The 20,233-nt window shown below is 60.8% G+C and overlaps 1 protein-coding gene across 2 annotated transcripts in view; it reads left to right on the top strand.

Annotated features, from left to right (window-relative positions):
• The first annotated feature begins 4,684 nt into the window (after positions 1–4,684).
• The window catches only part of CHD5 (chromodomain helicase DNA binding protein 5), a 66,115-nt gene continuing 50,566 nt past the window's right edge, over positions 4,685–20,233 (top strand). For both annotated transcript variants that reach the window (XM_060088874.1, XM_060088873.1), the window contains exons 1-2: positions 4,685–4,801; positions 13,907–14,034. In XM_060088874.1, the coding sequence (XP_059944857.1) occupies positions 4,723–4,801; positions 13,907–14,034 (207 nt within the window). In that variant the 5' untranslated portion in view covers positions 4,685–4,722. The remainder of the gene's footprint in view (positions 4,802–13,906; positions 14,035–20,233) is intronic.

Genomic DNA, 20,233 nt, shown 5'->3' with positions numbered 1-20,233 from the left:
TAACGCATGGCTACTATTATTGTACAAGGCTTTTTTTTTTTTTTTTAAAGGACTGGCATGTTAATCTGTTTAGCAACAATAAATTGGTTGTTTGTCCTCACTGATGAATTGCTATACCAACAATGACCTTGGACTTCATTAAGTTTGAGAAGAACATGTGTCTTTTATTCCCACTTTCTTCACCCTAGTTATGCCGCGGTGCCTCAGGTTCTGGAGTTGACTTATAACCGAACTCTCCATGTAGAATTTCTTCAGACCCAGAGCCGGAGTATAACTTTGCAAACACATGACTTTCTGATGGATACGTGATGTGAACTTGAATTACATGGCACCCGTTATCCCAGCTATGCCCGAGCCACAGTTTAGACCCATTTCACCTGCCTGATCAAGGCATAGGAAGAGACTGGGTCTTGGAGCGTTTCAAGCTGAGATTTAAGTGCATAAAGGTAGTGAAATAGGAACTTGGTGCAGCCTTGTTCTCAGCTGACTCCCAATCCAGCACGGCTTCACCCTTGGCTGGGTGACCACCATCTCATCTGAGGTTTAATTTTGTTGTTTTCCTTTCAAAAGCGCCCGCTACCCCCTTCTGTGGCTTTTTCAGTGGTGAAGGTGTGCTTTTCTGAGTAGGGTCATCCTCCTAGCATTTTGGGACGAGCCACGTGGTGAAATAGACCAGTGCTGGCTGGTAAGGGGTGCCTAGCACAGAGGTGTTCGGGGGGAAGGTGGGAGAGTTGGATCCCATCAAATATATTTTAAGACAATTGGTCAAAATTACAGAATGTTTTGGGGGTATTTAGGCCTCAGCCTTTTTAGGGGCCTCTTGGTTTCTTGGAAGGTGAGCAGGACCCCAGTAAGGTGATAATGGTCCCCTGGTCCATCACTGACACGCTCAGGGGAGCCTGGAAGCTTGCTCTCCTTCCTCTTGCTGCCTGGCCCTTCTGCTGACTTACCCCCAAACTTCACAAGCCTGTAAGCAGGGCCCTGTGCGGGCCCCTTCCTGGGAGGGGGGCACATCCCTAGGAGGTGGTTCCCTGACGAGACAACTACAGATTTGGCAGTACCAAGGGGACAGGCCTCTGCTTGGTAACCTTGGACAGACCCAATATATTTTTAAAAATAGTTTGATTTTTTAAATGAATTTTTATTGGAGTATAGTTTATTTACAATGTTGTGTTTCTGCTGTACAGCCAAGAGATTCAGTTATACCTATACATGTATCCACTTTTTTAGATTCTTTTCCCATATAGGTCATTACAGAGTATTGAGTAGAGTTCCCTGTGCTATACAGTAGGTTCTTATTAGTTATCTATTTTATATATAGTAGTGTGTCAATCCCAGTCTCCCAATTTATCCCCCCCTTCCCTCTTGGTAATCATAAGTTTGTGTTCTACATCTGTGACTTTATTTCTGTTTTGTAAAGTTCATTTGTACCATTTTTTTAGATTCCACATATAAGAGATATCATATGACATTTGTCTGTCTGACTGACTGACTTCCCTGAGTATGACAATCTCTAGGTCCGTCCTAAAATATTTTGATTTTATTTATTTACTTTTGGCTGTGTTGGGTCTTTGTCGCTGTGTGCAGGCTTTCTCTAGTTGCGTCGAACGGGAGCTACTCTTCGTTGCGGTGCGGGGGCTTCTCATTGTGGTGGCTTCTACTGTTGCAGAGCACAGGCTCTAGGCACGTGGGCTCAGTAGCTGTGGCTCGCGGGCCCTAGAGCGCAGGCTCCGTAGTTGTGGCGCACGGGCCTAGCCGCTCCGCGGCATGTGGGATCTTCCCGGACCGGGGCACAAACCCGTGTCCCCTGCATCGGCAGGCGGACTCTCAACCACTGCGCCACCAGGGAAGCCCTGGCAGGCAGATTCTTAACCATTGCGCCACCAGGGAAGCCCTAAAATATTTTGATTTTGAATTGTCACTGAGGTGTAATTACAAACTTTGTGATCAGCAAATCCGAGAATCTTGTCTCTTGAAACTGTTACCTTAATGACAGGCTTCCTCTTGGAACTGCGGAGTTTATCGAATTTTCACCTTTTGGGGCTTTTTTTTTTTTTTGCGGTACGCGGGCCTCTCACCGCGGCGGCCTCTCCCGTTGCGGAGCACAGGCCTCAGACGCGCAGGCCCAGCGGCCACGGCTCACGGGCCCAGCGCTCTGCGGCACGCGGGATTCTCCCGGGCCGGGGCATGAACCCGCGTCCCCTACATTGGCAGGCGGACTCCCAACCACTGCGCCACCCGGGAAGCCCTGAGGCTTGTTTTTAACAGCAGTCCTTTTTGGTCCATTGTTATTAAAATGCATATTTAATAGTTTAACAGTAATCAACACTCTCCTTTAAATACTACTAGAGATTTCTAGGCAAAAATCCATTTGTTTCTGCCCTTCCAGTTTCTGCTTTGCTTTGCTTTTGGTCATTAAGTAATGTTACCTAGCTGCAGCCATCGCAAGAACAAGGACGGGGAGAGGATTATGAGTGACGAACATCTCGACTCTAATTTGCCAAATTCAGCAGTTGGAACTGTTCTTCGTTGAATGATGTCTGACTTAACCTCACCTTGGGAACTGGATCCAAGGTTAATGGTGCGTGTGTGGTGGGCTCTCTGGTGATGGGAAATGCTGTAGGTCACAGTTTTCTGTGAAGTGGGACAGGGGACCTGTGGAAGTGTCCTGAACTCATTCCACCATGTGGGAGGGGTTGGGGGCAGGGCTGGGGACTGGGGTGGGCAGTTTGGTGGCGCTTAGGGTCTTTTTATGGTTAACATTCAGGAAGACAGGAGGTCTGGAAAGAGGAAGGCAACCTTGCCAGGGAAAATGCAGGCCTGCTAAAGCCTCAGTGGTTGAGGTTCCCTCAGCGACCTGCCCAGGAGGTGAAATACAGCTTCAGGCCAGGAGGAAGCTTTCTTTGTCCGCTTCCCTGCCGCCCTTGCCTTGGCCCTCGCAGGCCACGTGCTCGGGGCAGAATCAACACCTCTCCTAACGTGGTTTAAAAGTGATCCAGGAGATGGGATTCCCAGCGCCCTGCACTTTTTCTGGGAGGCTGGACAGATCTGTTCTCTCCCAGGCATGACTGAAGAGGAGCTTTAGTTTGGGGCTTGCTGGCAATTCACTAGGTCGGAAGGGCGAGGAGAAATGTGCTGCATATTTTTCCAGCTTTCCTCATGCCATCCATCACCTTCAGGTCACAGCTTGGACTCACTGTGGAGTGGGTTGTGGCCACCTCCCCAAGAGGTCTTGCACGAGGGGCCCTTGCCAAGCACCCACAACTCTCCTGGTTCCTCAAAGTCCCCAGGAAGGAAGAGCTCTCCTGGTGATGCCAGTGGTTCAGGTACTGGTGAAACAGATAGGTGAATGCCCACCTGGATGGAGCAGGTGCTCAGCCAATACCAGAGGGGTGGGTGCCAGAGAGGAAACCTCCTCCCGGCTGCTTTGGGCTTCCCAAGTCAGGTAGATCTTGAGGGTCCTTGGCATGACTGGGTCTCCAGTGGCTTTCCCCAAACGTGTCTGGCCCCAGGCAGTGAGGTGAGGGCGCCCTCCCTTTCCTGGCTCTTCTAGGGTTAGAAAGCCCGCCCCTGAAACTTTTGCGTTCTTAGAGTAGCTTTAAGACTTGCTGCAGCCAAGACTGGTGGTGCTTATTTAAAATTCTAGTCTTGCTCCCGAGGGCTTTGGCCTCCATCTTCACCTTTAACAACCGAGGGCTGGCGGCGCGGTTCCTTCCCACTCCGCGCGGGAGTTTTGGGCACAAAGAACGCAGAGCCCTCATCATCCCCGGGGGTCTGGGTGTGTTTAAAGCGGACCCCGCCTGGAGGGGCGTTTTGGAAGTGGGCACGTGTGCGGTGGGAGCGGGGCGCGATGGGGTGAGGGAGGAGCCAGCCTGTACAGATTTTTCTGGAGGAATCAGACCCACTGTCTCCAGAGCGGCCCTTCCCCAAGTGCGGAATGCATTTTTCTTCGAATCCTCTTTGGAAAGGGGATTAGAAGCGTGTTGCGGCCGGTCCGGGGCGACCAAGGTCTCGGCGCGTGTGAGCGGAGTACGGGAGCTCGCTGCCCGCTGCCCCGGGGACCCCGCCTCCGCGCCCTTGGGGACCCTGCCTGCGCGCCCTTGGGGACCCTTCCCGGGCGGGGGAGGCAGCGGCATTGGGCCCTGCCGGGGGTGCGCGGGCCGGCGTTTCCCCGCCTCCCACCGGGCCCGGCCTACCCGCGTTCCAGCTGCCAGCTCGGCCGTCGGGTCCCCGGGCGCGTGGTCGCCTCGACGGCTCCCCCTGCCGGAGCGCCCTGTCCCCACCCCGCACCCAGAGTCTCAGGACTAGTCCCCCCAACTTGTTCTTTGCTGTTAACTAGTCGCGCTGCCGGAACGATGGGATGGGGTTGCCACAGCAACCAGACTGGACGTCACAATCCGGGCATGTGTGCCGCCCCCCTGCCCCCCCTTTGCTGCCTGCCGCCGGCGCTACGGCCGCCACCTCGGCCGGCTGCGGGACTCAGGCTGCGGGGCGCAGTGGGCGGAGAAGCCCGGGCTTTGCGGGAGCGGAGCGAAGGCGGCCGAGAGGAAGGGGGTCGAGACGGGGGGGTGGAGGTTTGGGGGGGTGGGGGGGCAGGCGGCCGCCATCTTCTCGCCGAGGCCGCCTCGCCCGCGCGCGCCCGTCCGGCAGCGCACGGGTTAAGGCTGGCACCGCGCCCGGCGGGAGGGGGGGCGCCCACCTCCCCTCCCCCCCGCGCCGGGCATGCGGGGCCCGCTGGGCACCGAGGAGGAGCTGCCGCGGCTGTTCGCGGACGAGATGGAGAACGAGGACGAGATGTCAGGTGAGCGGGGCGCCGGCTGCGCCCGGGGCGGGCGGCGGGGGGCGAGGCGACCGGCGGGGCCCCGGGGCCGGACCTCGCGGGCGGCGCTGGCGGCGCGCGGGAAGGGGCGCCGGGCTGCGTTCCCGCCTTGCTGGCGCCGCGCGGCCAAGGGCGCGGGGCTGGGCGAGCGGCGGGGCGCGGCGCGCGGGCCGCCAAGGGCGGGTGCGATCGGGGCCACCCTGGCCGCGGCGCGGGCGGAGGACCGCCGGGGGCCTGCGCCGGTCGCCCGAAGCGGGGAGGGGGCGCGGCGCCGCGGGGGTCAGCCCGCGTGCCCTTGAAGGGGGCGGGAATCGCGCTCGGCTGCTGGTGCCGCGCACTCGGCGCTCTCGCCCCGCGCCGCGCACCCCTGGCATCGCGGGGACGGGCGGGGGCCGGCGGGACCAGATACCCGGACCCGGCCGATCTCGGCCCCAGGGTGGGCTGGGTGGGGCCCGGAGCGGGCGGAGGACAGGACGTGCTAGGGGAGAGGGCGAGCGCCCTGGCTGGGGCAGCTTCCCTCCGGGCCCACGAAAGCTCCGGGGTGAGGCGCGCGGGCTCGGACTCCCGCTCCCCTTCCCCGGCCGCCGGGTGCCGTGACTTGCCGCTCCCAAGCACTTTGCCCGGGCCGCCGGCGTCTTCCTGGCGCGCCCTAGCGCCGGCCGGCGCCTCCAGCCCGCGGTCGCCCGGCTAGTGGCGCTCCCAGCCTACCCTGCTTTGGCTCCGGGCCTGACTCGCAGGGCCACCGCCCCTGCCCTTGCCACCCCTCTCCAGAATTCAGCAGAAAGAGGGCTTGTGCGTCAGGGGTAGCCTTGCGCGATCATTCTTTACTTAACTGCTCACCGTTTGTTTGGGACGTTTCCCCTCCTGGCACAGCTGGGCAGGGCCTCACCCTGTCAACCAGCCTTCCTCCTTCCCTTGTGGGGGACTCTGTCACATCGCAGCTTCCCCGCACCGAGTCATGGCCCCTCCTGGGCTCCTGGGGGACTTGTGGGCGGTGCCGGAGCCCTCCCTGGCCCTGGAGTGGGCTGTCTGGCCCCAGGGGGGAGCATGTTCCACGGATTGGCACCTTAACTCCTGCGTGCAGGAGGTGAGAAGGGGAGCACCCAGGGGCGGCAGTTCGTCGCTGCTCTTCCTCTCCTAGTGAGGGGCTTCCCACCAGGTGGCCATGCCCGCGGGGGGGTCTCCTCCCCCCGCCCACTTGTATGCTTGCTTTAACAGGGTGACTGGGGCCTCACCCTGCCTTTCAGACAGGGCAGCCAAGTTTGCAAAGAGCCTGCTGGGGTGAGGGGAGTGGGGGTGAGGTGGCCACACATGGGTGGAGTGGCTCGGACAATAGTTGACTGTTACGTGCTGGGGTCCAGGGAATTAGGCCCATTTCCCGGAAGGGAACACAGAGGCCTAGCACAGGCACTGAAACCCATGGCTGTTTTCTACTCAGGAAGCAGGCTCCTTGGTGAGCTGGTCACTGGCTTCCTCAGTGAGTGGTGCTCGGGGCGTGGCCCTTTGTGGCACTGATGGGGCCAGTGGACAGCTGAACGTGCGTGAGCAGGCTTATTTCTGGGACTTCACCAACCCCCGGATGGGGTCCTCTGGCCCCCTTTCCCACACATTCTGGCTCTCCCTGGTTGTGTCAGGGCTCGGAGGCAGGGGAGGCAAGGAGGCCAGGGAAGGTGCCCCCAGCCTGGCGGGCACCCAGCTCACTCCACTTGGGCCTTGGTCCGAGTCGCCTGCTCACCACCTTTCCTCCCTCGTGCTTGCACCTGTCACTCCAGGGCAGGGCGTGGGGGGGTGGGCTTGGCCCCAGGGCCTCTAGGAAGGCCTCCAAAGTCCCGCAGAGCAGAGACTGCAGCCTGTCCTTCAGCGAGGCCAGGGGCTCCCACCTCCAGAGCATGTCCTGAGCCTTCCCGAGCTGCCAGCTCCTCTCTGTGGCCCTGGTCCAAGCCACTGTCCCCTCCGGCTGGTCACCTCTAGAGCCTCGTAACCAGTTCTCACCGACCACGCTCCGCTCAGCAGCCAGGGTCACCTTTGAAAACACAAAGCAGACCCGGACCCCCACGGCTTGGACTGACTGCAAAGTCCCTTTTCTATTCCACCCTCATCTCCACCCCGACCTCCATGTTCACACTCTGGCCTCCCTGATGCTTCTGGAACCCCCCAGGCTCCATCCTGCCCTGAGTGTTGGCCGTGACCCCTGCCAGGCCCAAGCTTTCCTCGGCTCACAACTGCCTCCTCCCTGCCGGTTAGGTCTCAGCTCCTGGCTCCAGCGTAGCCCCACCCCTGTCATTCTCAGGCCCATTTTAATGATTTATTTTCCTGGCAGTGCTTCCCTGGAATATTATCATCAGCTGACTTGTGTCCGTGGGCTCCCGCCTTGGGTGTGACTCCCATGACCACCCACTGTGCCCGGCACCTGGCACTGTGGGTGCTAGAGAGAGGGTTGTGGTCTCAGTGTCTGAGGGCTGGGGGTCCCTGGGTCACCCTGGCCTTTGGACGTGATGACACCCTCAGCCTAGGCCTCGTGTCTCTCCTGAAGTGCTGGCCGCCTGGCCCCCTACCCTCCACTGCGGCCTCTCTGCAGCCCTCAGCCTGAGCTCGTGGCCGAGGCCCACAGGGATGTAGGGCCAGCAGGTCCCCCAGGTGGCAGTTTGTGGTTGGGGGAGCCGGTGTGCCGGGAGCTGTCACACTAAGTTTTCAGTCTGCTGCAGCGGACTCAGTGCTTGTCAGGCCTACTGTCTTCACTCTGCCCGTCCGCCACCCTGGGGTTTTTGCAGGTAAAACTTTTGAGACTTCCTGCCTTGTCTCTTTGGCTGTATCCTTAATTCCCTCTTCCTGTTCTTATTCTCACTCACTCTTTCCCCATGTCTATCTCTTTGTCTGTCTGTCTCCAAGTCTGTCAGGCTGTCTTCCCCGAGTCCTTGCTTCTCTCTCTCTCTGTCTGGCTGTCTGGCTGTCCCTGTCTTTCCCTCTATTGTCCCCGTCGCCTCCCTCCTGGCCTCTCTTTCCTCCTTTTCCCCGTCAGTGCTCTGGGCCACCAGCCTCCTCCATCCTCACTGTTTCCGGGCCCCGGTCCCTTAGGGTAAAAGCTTCCCCTGTCCTCCGCCCCCACCTGCCTGCCTGCCCGCCCGTGGTGCTCAGGACTGACGTTTTGTTTGATGAGATGCCAGTGAGGTAGTGTCTGGGTTTTGTTAAATGTCATAAATGAATTATTAATCCTCTCTTGGGCAGGAGTACTGCCCCCCCAGCAATGTCAGTAGAGACCTGTGGTGTGGGGGGCACTTCAAGGACTGATGGGAACCTTGGTCTTGGTGACCCCTCCTTGGCCAGCCCTAGGGTGGCCCTGAGAACCTCTGGCCCAGCAGTGGCCAAACGAGAGACACCCCCCCACCTCCTCCCGCCATCCACTCCTTCAGCCCCGGCCATCCTAACCCTCCTGAGGCCCTGGGCCCCGCCTGCCACTGCCAAGCACTTAAACTGTATCTCACAGTTTCTAATTCATCACCCTGTGAGAAAGGCAGTCCTCAGCCTATTTATCTTTATTTATTTATTTATTTATTTATTTATGGCCGCGTCGCTCAGCCTGCGGGATCTTAGTTGCCTGACCAGGGATCGAACCTGCGCCCTCAGCTGTGAAAGCACGGAGTCCTGACCACTGGACTACCAGGGAATTCCCAGTACTCGGCCCATTTTAAAAATGAGGAAGTGGGCTCAGTGGAGAAGGGATTGGGGGCCACCCCGCCAGGAAGGGGTGGTGGTTCGAAGCCTGCGCTCCCCTGTCCCTCCTCCTGGCCACCAGGTGGTCTTGTTTCCTGCTTGGGGGAACGGAAGGAGACCCTCTCCACAGGCTTCAGAGAGGATGGTGGACGTTGAGCTGGGTCCCCATCGCTGACAGATTTGCTCACCTTTCCGGACTGGACTCGGGGGGACGAGCTGTTGATCCGGCTCCTGGCTCCGCCTCCCCAGATCCGTCAGCCACCCCGAATCAGACGACCTACCTCTTCCTGCCACCGTCAGAGGTTTTTCTTTTGCTCTGATCACCTTGTGTTTGCTAAGTTCCCTGTCCCCAGAGGACAGGGGCACGGGGTGGGCAGAGCATGGGGACTTGCGGTGGACTAGCCCTGACCCTCCCACCCTGAGGGACCACAGGTGATCTTTCAGACCGGGGCCGGCCTGAGTCACCTCAGTGTCCCCTGGGCATGCCTGAGCTTGGCACATGGGCTATGCTGTTTAAATGCTTGTGAAGTAAACGTGGGGAAGGTCTGAATTCTGGGAGGGTCCTATACCTGGAGGGAGGGGCAGGCGCGGGGACCACACCTGGTGGGTGGGAGCCACCTGCCGGAGCTCCATCCTGCCTCTACCACCTGCCGGCTGTGAGACTCAGAAGTGGGCAAGCGATGAGATCCTCGGAGCCTGTTTCCTTGTCTGCAGATGGGGGTGATAAGAGTACCGTCTCCCAGGGTTGCTGTGTGAAGTAGATGAATTCATATAAATGAACATATGCTACCTGCTTCGAGCTTGGTGCAGGTGGTAGGTCCTTCCGCCGTTAGAAGGTGTTTCGCTAAGAAGGGTCCACCCCCACTGCCTGGGCTGCAGCCTGCACAGCAGCCTGGGGGTCCCGCAGGGCTAAGCCAGAGCGTGTGCAGGGAGCTGGTGAGGGGCTGGGGGAAAGCAGCAGAAGGTGCAGGTGCCCCTCTTTGCTGTGCCCCCCTTGTCCCCCGTCTCATCTCTGAAGCAGTCTCCCCAGGCCCCGCCCCAGACCTGGGAGACAGATCAGGGCTAATGGGTCCTAATTATAGCCCATCTGGGGTCGATGGAGCCTCGGGCCCTGGAGGGGCAGGGCTGGTGCGCGAGGGCACGGCCGCCTGGCGGGAAGGGTTGGGGGGCAGCCGGGAGCTGGCAGACGAGGAGTCTTGAGGCCGCTCCCCCTCAGGACCCTCCCCCAGGGCGGGCGGGCTCCCGCCTTACTGGTGGCTGGGTACCCTGAGGAGGCACAGGGCTGGGCTCTGGGAGGGGCCGATGGGCACTGGGAAGGATTGCTTGGCTGTGACTCTCCAGGTCTGGTTTTAGAAGAAGCTCAGGGCCGGTTGCAGAAGAGGGAGGAGAGGGCAGGGCTGAGTGGGAATCATGGGGGTGTCGGGGAACAGCATCACAGGAGGTCAGCCCTGGGCGTCCTCAGGGCCACCAGAAGCCGTGCGGGGGAGGAAGACGGGGGTGGGCAGGGTGGGGTCCCCGTGGTCGTGTGCCAGCTCTGGAAGGGGCCTGGAGGAGGGATTTAACCAGACAGATGGCCCTGGGCCGTGAGGTCTTCTGGGAGTCGAGGAGGGGTCTGTCCAAGGGCAGAGGGCCTGAGGACTTCTCCTCCGAGCCCTGTCCTGGGCGTGGGTTAGGGCTAGAGGTGCCCCTACCTCCTTCCCAGGCAGGATGGGGCGCAGCCCACGGGAGATCCCAGGCTTCCTTCTAGAACCTCCCGCGGCCTCCTGTGCATCTATTGTGCTGCTGGCCGGTCCGTCTGTGACCGTGTGCAGGGCTGGCCTTCCCAGTCTGGGGACTGTCCTGCTGAGGGGACAGGGGACGTGGGGAGGTGGCAGGAGGCGGGAGAGAGAGGCCCCCTCCCGATTGCATCAGCTGAGCCCGTTACATAACTGAGCTGGGCACGGCCAGGGTGCGGGGGTGGCTCTCCCAGGCGGTCTCTTTGCAGCTCCAGGGGAGGTGGAGGCCGGTGGGAGAGTGGGCAGGCGTGGACGGGCATCTCATCGCCAGCCTGGCTCCCCGCCAGCCATGCCACTGTCCCCGAGAGCCCTCCACTCCAGGATGACTCTGGGGGTCCCTATGAATGTTTCCAACTGGCCCCGAAATCCTTGCCTCTCCCGTGCCAGGGCTCAGGGGACAGGACGGGCCTGGCTCCTGCTGCCCTAGCCTGGCTCCCCTCAAAGCCTGCCCACGTTCCCCTCGCTGCCCGCCCCGTGGACCGTAGCCCTGGCCAGGGCCACAGCAACTGTGCCCTCCACGTGGTCCTGTCCTCAGCACTGCCCCTGTCTGACTGTCAGGACCGCTGAGCTGGCTTCCCAGGGAAGGCCAGCACTCAGGCCACCCTCGTGTCACCTGCACGGCAGCTCCCTCACCTGCCTGGAGCTGGTCTCTCTCCGTGTCTGTGTTTGCCTGGCAGGATGGGGAGGGGACTGAGACTTGGGCATGCCCTGTCCCCGTGGACTCCTGGGGGGGCCGGACAAGACAGGGCTGGGACTTGCTTCCTGGGGGGCAGGGCCACAGGCCCCCTGGCAGTCCTGGAGGAGGGCCCTGGAGCAGAAGGGCGCTGAGACAGAGGGTGCAGCCCCCGCCTTCCCTGGGTAGGGGGGTGGTACGTGTGGGAACTGGCCCTCCAGGTGTGGGCGGGAGGGGCATTCACTGGGCCACCAGCGTCACTAGCGCCCTCTAGTTGCCCCCAGAGTGTGGTGATGGGCGCCTTCCCCCTCCCCTCTGGGGACTCTAGGGGGCAGGGTCCCAGGCCCTGGGGTGGGGACCCCTCTGGAGAATGAGCGGATGTTGGAGCGCCCAGGGTGTGTCGGCGTGTCCAACAGCCAGGATGGGTTTTTTTTTTTTTTTTAATCTTTTTGCGGTATGTGGGCCTCTCACTGTTGTGGCCTCTCCCGTTGCGGAGCACAGGCTCCGGACGCGCAGGCCCAGCGGCCATGGCTCACGGGCCCAGCCGCTCCGCGGCATATGGGATCCTCCCAGATCGGGGCACGAACCCGTATCCCCTGCATCGGCAGGCGGACTCTCAACCACTGCGCCACCAGGGAGGCCCCAGGATGGGGTTTTTTTTTTTTTTTTTTTTTTTTTTTTGCGGTATGCGGGCCTCTCACTGCCGTGGCCTCTCCCGTTGCGGAGCACAGGCTCCGGACGCGCAGGCTCAGCGGCCGTGGCTCACGGGCCCAGCCGCTCCGTGGCATGCGGGATCCTCCCGGACCGGGGCACGAACCCGTGTCCCCTGCATCGGCAGGCGGACTCTCAACCACTGCACCACCAGGGAAGCCCGCCAGGATGTTTTACTCCATAATTTTTAGACTTCCTGGGCGGGGTTGGGGGCCTATCATTTAAACCTGATTCAGTGAGGACACTCTGCCCATTTCCCATATGAAAGTCCCCTGCGTGGCCCTGGGACTTTCTGCCCTCCTAAGGGTCTCCCAGGGTGGCAGCCCCACAGTGGGGTCCCGCTCGAGGCAGACCCCAGACCGAGCGAGACTCCCTGTTGTGTCCCCCCACCCCGCACATGGGCAGTGAAGGGCGTGGGATGGGGGATAAGCTGCTGGTGTGGAGGCTGGCTGGCTTGTGGACCCCTTTTATGGACTCTTTGGAAGTTGCACCGGTGCCTTCTGGAAGCTTACTTCATCCCGGGCAGACAGATGCATAGCTCTAGTCTGGGTGGTTTGTTCTTGCGGTGTCTTTTTGCTGCCATTTGCCCCCAAGAGGGCCCTCCCGCTCTCCGCACCCCCAGCCCTGGGGCCCACGTCTGGTCCCAGGAACCCAGGGCTCGTGCCCTTTCTCACCCCTGACTTCCTGGGTGGGAGTTAGGCCCCAGCCACGGGCTCCCTTTGGGGGCAGCAAGAAGCATGTAGCCTGCAGCTTCTTCTAACATCCCCACGTGACACACCTGCCTGCTCCCCCCAGCCTTTCCAATGCGTGAAGAAATGAGGATTTAAGAAAGGCGGGCAGCGGGCTTCCCTGGTGGCACAGTGGTTGGGAGTCTGCCTGCCAATGCAGGGGACACGGGTTTGTGCCCCGGTCTGGGAGGATCCCACATGCCGCGGAGCGGCTGGGCCCGTGAGCCATGGCCACTGAGCCTGTGCGTCCGGAGCCTGTGCTCCGCAGCGGGAGAGGCCACAACAGTGAGAGGCCCGCGTACTGCAAAAAAAAAAAAAAAAAAGAAAGAAAGGCGGGTAGCTTCTAGAAAACCCACCTCTCTGTGGACCGTCACATCGTCCCGAGCGCCCAGCGGAGTGTGTTTGGCATCCTGCTGTGTGTGTCCGGGTACATGTGACGGGGAGTGGGCCTGGGCAGGTGCAGATGGGGACCAGGCAGGGGAGGCAGTGTGGTCCTCGAATCCCCATTAAGGGGAGCCCTGGCATCCTCCGTGCTGGTCTCTCCTCCAAGCTCCCGCGCACTTGCTCCAAGGCGCTAAGTGGTTCTAGGGTGATGTGACCTGTACGTCCCTGTCGTCCTGCACTCACAGGCTCTCTCCTGGCCACGCCGTGGCCCTCTGGAGGGCAGAGGTGGGCCTCGACCCCTCCCTGGGCCAGCTGGAGATGGCTTTGTGACTCCGTGGGGCTGCTTTCTCCCTGGGGAGCCATGTCCACAAGGCCTCTTACTTGGTCATTTGTTGTCTTTTTTTATTTTTTAAATCTATTTTATTTTATTTATTTATTTTTGGCTGCGTTGGGTCTTCGTTGCTGCGGCACAGGCTTTTCTCTAGTTGTGGTGAGCGGTGGCTACTCTTCATTGCGGTGCGTGGGCTTCTAATCACGGTGGCTTCTCTTGCTGTGGAGCATGGTCTCTAGGCACACAGGCTCAGTAGTTGTGGCTCACAGGCTCTAGAGCGCAGGCTCAGTAGTTGTGGCGCACGGGCTTAGTTGCTCCGCGGCATGTGGGATCTTCCCGGACCAGGGCTTGAACCTGTGTCCTCTGCCTTGGCAGGGGGGTTCTTAACCACTGTGCCACCAGGGAAGCTCTGGTCATTTGTTTTTGCTTCAGTTTCCCAAGCACTGTCATAGCAGGGTAAGTGGTTATTGTTCCATTTTACAGGTTGAGAGGAGGAGAGGCCCAGAAAGGTGGGGTGATGTGACACAGCCCAAGGGGCTGGGGTTCCACTCGGCGGGTCTGAGGGTGGCTTTGAGGGGTTGGGGCAGGGGAACTAGATGGAGAAGGCGGGGAGGGGTGGGGATGGGCTGGGGAGGGCAGGGTGGCTGTGATCCGGCACAGTTGGGTGGCAGAGGAACTGACTGTCCCAGCAGGCCCTGACTTTCACTCTGTGTCCCTGGGCGTCTCCCTGAAGGAAGCAGCGGAGTAACCCCCTCCCCCTTCTGATTCTTCCAGAAGAAGAAGATGGTGGCCTTGAAGCCTTCGATGACTTTTTCCCTGAGGAGCCCGTGAGCCTTCCCAAGAAGAAGAAGACCAAGAAGCTCAAGGAGAACAGGTCCAAAGGGAAGAGGAGGAAGAAAGAGGTGCGTGGAGCTGGGGCCGCGCGGGCGTCTTGGCTGCTCCTCCTGGGCCTGTGGAGGAAGGCCTGGGCTCCCAGGACCATCTGGCGGAGGGGTGCCTCCAGAGAGCCGAGCCTGAGTGAGAAACACCAAACCCAGTGTCTGGTGTGGGCAGTGTCCCCATGGACACCTGCCCCGAGATGTATCTCAAGTGTCCTGTCCTTTTTTTTTGGCCGCACAGCGTGGCTTGAGGGATCTTAGTTCCCTGACCAGGGATTGAACCCGGGCCACGACAGTGAGAGTACGGAGTCCTAACCATTGGACCACCAGGGAATTCCCAAGTGTACTTTTTTATTTTTGGCTGCGTTGGGTCTTCGTTGCTGCGCGCGAGCTTTCTCTAGCTGTGGCGAGCGAGGGCTACTCTTCATTGAGGTGTGCGGGCTTCTCACTGTGGTCGCTTCTCTTGTTGTGGAGCATGGGCTCTAGGCGCGCGGGCTTCAGTAGTTGTGGCACACGGGCTCAGTAGTTGTGGCTCGTGGGCTCTAGAGCGCAGGCTCAGTAGTTGTGGTGCACGGGCTTAGTGGCTCCGCGGCATGTGGGATCTTCCCGGACCAGGGCTCGAACCCGTGTCCCCTGAATTGGCAGGTGGGTTCTTAACCACTGAGCCACCAGGGAAGTCCCTACTGTCTTCTTTTTTATTTTTTTATTTTTTTTGCAGTACGCGGGCCTCTCACTGTTGTGGCCTCTCCCGTTGCGGAGCACAGGCTCCGGACGCGCAGACTCAGCAGCCATGGCTCACGGGCCCAGCCGCTCCGGGGCATGTGGGATCTTCCCGGACCGGGGCATGAACCTGTGTCCCCTGCATTGGCAGGCGGATTCTTAACCACTGAGCCACCAGGGAAGTCCCTACTGTCTTCTTAAACAGGGTGTTCTGGGGTGTTTATTCTTTTCTCCTTGGTGTCTATCTGGGCCGTGACAACACGGGGTCCCCGGCGCTCCCACCCCTTCACCGAAGGGCCCTTATTCCCGCTCGCATCTGTGTCCGCTGCCTCTGTGCTCTTGGTGGCGCCTTCTGCTACCCTCTCCGTATCTGCTTCCTGGCAGCCGTCTGTCCCTCTGGTTTGCTGCTTCCAACCTGTTGTGAGTTGGAATCCTGGCGAGCAAGATACAGATGGGAGAAGAGTAAGGAGACCCTGGAGAGGGATGGGTCTCCTGTGAGTAACTTGTGGGAGCATTTCTAGAATATGCCCCACGTGGACTCACTTCATCCTCAGCAGCAACCTTGGGAGTCGGGGCAGGGATGATTATCACCACCCGACAGAGGGGGAAACCGGGGCTGCCTGGTAGCCTAACGCCCTTGGCACTTGGAGGGGACGGTCACAGGGCAACATGGGGACTCCTGTCTCCCGCCTCGTGAGAGCTGCCACCTCTCCTCGGCGTCCCTCGATCCTCCCGGTGGCTTTATGGGCACCTTGCTTTACAGATGAGGCTCAGAGATGAACTTGCCAGGGGTCACAGCAACACAGCTGAGATCTGGCCCTGGGGACGTCCAGCTGCCCCCTGCCCCCCAGCCTGGTCCTCCCCTGGCCCGCCTGCTCCGAGGGGAAGTGCTGTCGGTCCTCTGGCCTCCTCGCCTCCCCTGCCCAGAGGAGACCCACCTGGCCCAGCCTCAGAGGGGAGGCGGTCGGGGGGTGTTACCACCCTCGGTGGCCCCGGGACAGAGTAGCAGTGTGTGTGTGGGGCCCTGCGGGGCTGTTCTGACGTGGCCTCAAAGGCCACTGTGGGCCTCTGGCTTGTCCCCTGCAAGGCTTTGTGCAGAGGGGGCCGTGGTATGACTTAACTCTGGAGGGTCCCCGAACAGGCTGCGGGGGCAGGAGGGAGGAGACCCCTGAGGACAAAGGGCCTGTGATGGTGGGCAGGCGATGGGTGGTGGAGTTTCTACCCCACATCTCCCCAGGCCACGGCCCACACCTGTCTGAGCCTTGCTTCTGTGTCTGTAGTAAGGGGAGCATCACCTATCCACACCCCCCTGCTTGTTTGGGGGCAAATCAGATATGGGCCAACAGGGCGTCTTCACACGAGAGGTGCCATGGGAGGGCCAGTGGCCCTCGGGGGCATCCAGGGTGTCAGCCTGCAAGCGTCTGGAGGGCAGGGCCTGTCCTGGGCGGTGCCCAGGGTCCCCATAGTGGTTGGCCCCGGGCTGGCCTGCCTGGAGCTCAGGGACTGGGGCAGGGAGGTGTCAGCCCCCCCCTCCAGCTGGAACCATGCAGGTACGTCCTGCCTGTGTTCTCTGGTGAGCTTGGGGTCAGCATTTCTCACCAGGTCTGCCCCCTGTTCGGCTCTCCTGGCTCCCGGGAAGGGCCTCCTTAGGACAGCTGCCCTGTGCAGGCTCCTGGCCACAGCTGCCCGGAGCCTCTCCCTGCCCGCGTGCGGCCACACCCGGCTGTTCCTCTCCTCTGGAGCGCATAGATGACCCTTTCTCCCCGCAGAGGGACCCTGAGCGTCCTCCGCGCCCAGCGCTGCCCCGTCCGATGCGGCCCTCAGCTTTGGCCTCGCTGCCTGGGCCCCTGGTGTCCTTCCAGGATTGACAGGTCTGTCCCCTCCCGGGACACCCCATCCCTAACCCCACGGCTGGGGTGGGCAGGTTGTGAGCTGCCGCCTCCTGTCCCCGTTATCCAGGAGGGGCAGTGGAGGCAGGAGAGGGGAAGCGGGGGGCCCGTGCCTGGAGGTTCCCCCCACACCCCCGAGGGAGGTGCTGTGGACCGGGTCCCCCTGCTGTGGGGAGGGGGCTCCGAATTCCCTGCTGCAGCTCCCCCCAGCCCCTCCCACACCCTGGCCCGCAGGTCTGTCTTTGTTGGGGGCGGAGGTTAGATGGCTCAGGGCCGGCGGGGCCCTGGGACGCAGGGGCCGACTTCCCGGTGGAAGCTCTGGAATCTTGCTCTGTTGCGGCCACCGCTGTTAGCCCTCAGACCCGATGCTCTGTGGATGCGGGGTGGAGGTAGATTCTAGGGTCCTGGGGCATCCCGCGCAAGCACCTTCTCCCCAGCTCCTCAGGGATTTCTCTCCCTCCCCCGAAGCTTCTTTCTTGGGAGCTGGGCGGGAGGCTCTGGTCTCTCACTGCTGTGGCCTGAGCGTGGCCTCTGTGCTGCATCCATCTCTTGCCGCCTCCTCCTGGGTCTCCCTTGCCCTCCTCCTCGCTCCTCTGCATTTCTTCTCCTCCCACCTCTTCTCCCCCCCCCCCACTTCCTCTCTCCTCCTCTCCTGCATTCCACTCTCCCTCCCCTCACTTCCTCTCCCTCTCTCCTTCCTCTCTCTACTGAGATGCAGTTCCTGGATCTCAAAGGAGATGGAGGCCAGGGTAGACTGGAGGGCCCCCGCAGAGGACCGGGCGGTGCCAGCCAGGACCCCAAGGTGGCCCTCGGGCCACTGCTGCCCCCTCCCCAGCATTGCTGAGAGCCTGGCTTGGCAGCTGCCAGATGTCAGCAGTCTGAGCGTGCTGCAGCCAGAGAGCAGGATCCTGGCCGCCATGTGCACGCTGCCCGCCCGCCCGCCTGCAGACAGACCCCCGTCCTCAGGATGTGGGGAGGGGAATGTCACCCCTTTTCTCCTTTTCATCTCCAACCAGGTGGCCCCAACACAAGGCGCTGGGTGGAGGGAGCAGGGGGCCTCCCCCGGTGGTGGAAGCCATGTAGCAGCAGGTTTTTTGGGGGTGGGGTGGAGGGACAGGCAGCAAGTCGTGAATTCTGATTTACATAAAATAACCGGGGCTTCGGCCGGAACCTGAGCATATGTAGATGAAGCTCCTTGTCAGACCCAGCGCAGGAGGGAGAAATGATTTCAACCTGTGCTGCAGCGGTTACCATGGCAACCAATTATTCAGTGCTAAATTATAACTGTTTATAACACTCGTGAATGGGAAGGCTCATATTTCATTCTTTCTTTTTCCCTCTCAGTCTTGAAGGACCCCAAATTGAGAATGGCCAACTCTCTGAGTCCTTCCTTTTGAGTTTAAATGCCTGCTTTTTAGAGAGATGCGGTGTGTGCTGAGTGCTGGGCGTAGAGCGAAGGGAGAGAGAAATGGGAGGCTTGGATCGAAAGACCTCTGCAGAGCTGGGGGAGGAAGGGTGGGCATAGACTGCCCACTCGGGGTCCCCCGGGCCAGCACGGGTGGCATGCTGTGCCTTCAGTGGGCCCGGGGCTCAGGGCAGAGACCCCTCGTCCCTACCCCTGCAGTTCCTCGCACACCCAGCCCGGGTGTAGGATTTAAGGCAGCTTTGCAGATGGATTCTGTTGGGACTCCAAGTTCCCTTAGATTCTTCTACCATCCAGGGCATCCCCTATAGTCATGCCTGGGGCTGCTGCAGCCCAGAGGACAGCATCAGGGTCACAGCCCCGTCTGGTCCTGATGTTCAGAGCCCACAGTGTGGCTCGGGGCTCAGGTTGGTTCAGGGCTTCATTAGGGCATTTTTGCTCTGTGCCTGTGTCTCCTGCCTGAACGTGGCTTGGCCCGCACTCTCCTCTGTAAGTTTCAAGATACCGAATGGTTCGTCTACCCCTGGTTCTCGGTCGTTCCTCCCCTTCTGGCCACTGGCTGACCTGCATCCCTCTAGGTCCTGCTGACGGGTCACTCCTCTTCGAGTTGTTTTCAGAGCCACTCGCTGCCCTTCCGCTTGCCCCTTTCTCTGCAAGGGAAGATTCTGGAACAACAAAACACAGGAAAAAGGAGGCCCTGGTCTAGATGTGTCCAAACAGCTGGATACAGAGAGACACTGCGGATGCAGACTGATTGTACCATCGGGAAACCCATCTCCAAAGACCTGTCCTGCACCCCGCCCTCCACCGGCCTCTCGGGTGGGCAGCGGGGCTTGGACGAGATCGGGGTGCAGGTGGGGGGAGAAGGCAGGGCAGAGAGGGGATCAGGGAATGGGCGGGGAGCCCGAGAATTGAGGAATCTGAGTCTTCTCTTTGGTCAGGCTTTCCCCAGTGCAGGTAGACAGGGCAGGGAGGGGTCTGCTCCTTCCCTGAAATGAGGGGCTTCCATCATTGTCACTCCCCGGTAGGCCGCTGGGGCGCTGACTGTCCTGCTATAGCTCCGGCTCATTCCTTGACAAGAAACTTTGCCCTCCTGTTCCCCCACTTAGCCCCGGAGTGGCTGCTGGACTCACACTCCTGGCAGTGCACAGCTTGGGGCCTTCTGCCAGACCTGCTCCCCCGCCACCAACCACTGTGCACACACCGACAGGACGCCTGCTGGAGGCGCCTTCCCTGCCTCCCTCCCTTCCTCCCTCCCTCCCTCCTGCTCCCTCTGGGCCCTGCGTTCAGAGCTGTGCTGGCCACTCCCCGCCTCTCCTGCACTTGGGATGTGGTGTGCAGGCTCCCCAGCAGATACTCAGGGCACCTCCCCCTCAGGTGCGGCCACAACAGCCCCTTCTGTTGGCGTCCTGTTGCCCGTCTGCACTGTAACTGTTGCCCAGCTGCAGGCACTGTCCATGCACTTGGCTTTAGTCCAGCCCTGATTTGCAGAAACCGGGGATGAGGCTGTTGTGTCCTTCGGTTTGTGGTCCTGGCTGCATCTTCAGCTTCTGAGCAGAGTTGGGGGCACCATGGGTATTTGGGACTCTCCTACTTCAAAATGCTTAAGGTCTTGTCCCTCTCACATGGTCTCCTTTGTTCCTCTTACCGCCCTGTATGGCATCCCCATTTCACAGATGGGGAGGCTGAGGTCAGGACGCTGCAGTGACTTGCCCAGTTCCTGACTAGCAAGGGTCAGAGCTCCGAGACGGTCTCCGTCCCGCAGCCTCCCCAGGGAGCCCCCGGACCCACCGTGGGTCCTCCTGTCTCTTCCCTGCTCTGGTGCGTGGGGTCCCCAGGGCAGCTGAGGGCCGGCCCCATGGCCCTCCCTCGGCGGGCCCCACAGCCTCTGTCCGCGGTGCTGAAGCTTGTGGCACTTTCCTCCTCCCGTCCTTACCTGTGCGGGGGTGTGGCTGGGATGGAGCCCGTCTCTCAGGTCTCTCGAAGGGTGCTCTTTCCAAGCTGGCCAGACGTTACATCCTCGGGGGAAATGGACATCCCTGTCTGACCCCTGCCTCCCCAGAGGACCGAGGCAGGGCTGGGAGCTGTGGCCATGAGCCCTGGGAACGGGATCGCGTGCAAGGCTGTCCTGCCCTGGGCAGGCTCTGGCGGCAGCCAGGACCGGCGCACTGCCCCCGGAGCCCGGTGTGGC

Source organism: Mesoplodon densirostris, chromosome 2, assembly GCF_025265405.1.
Source record: "Mesoplodon densirostris isolate mMesDen1 chromosome 2, mMesDen1 primary haplotype, whole genome shotgun sequence".
NCBI classification, from domain to species: domain Eukaryota; kingdom Metazoa; phylum Chordata; class Mammalia; order Artiodactyla; family Ziphiidae; genus Mesoplodon; species Mesoplodon densirostris.
The sequence above is the reverse complement of the archived record's forward strand: the minus strand, read 5'-3'. Positions and strand labels throughout refer to the sequence as shown.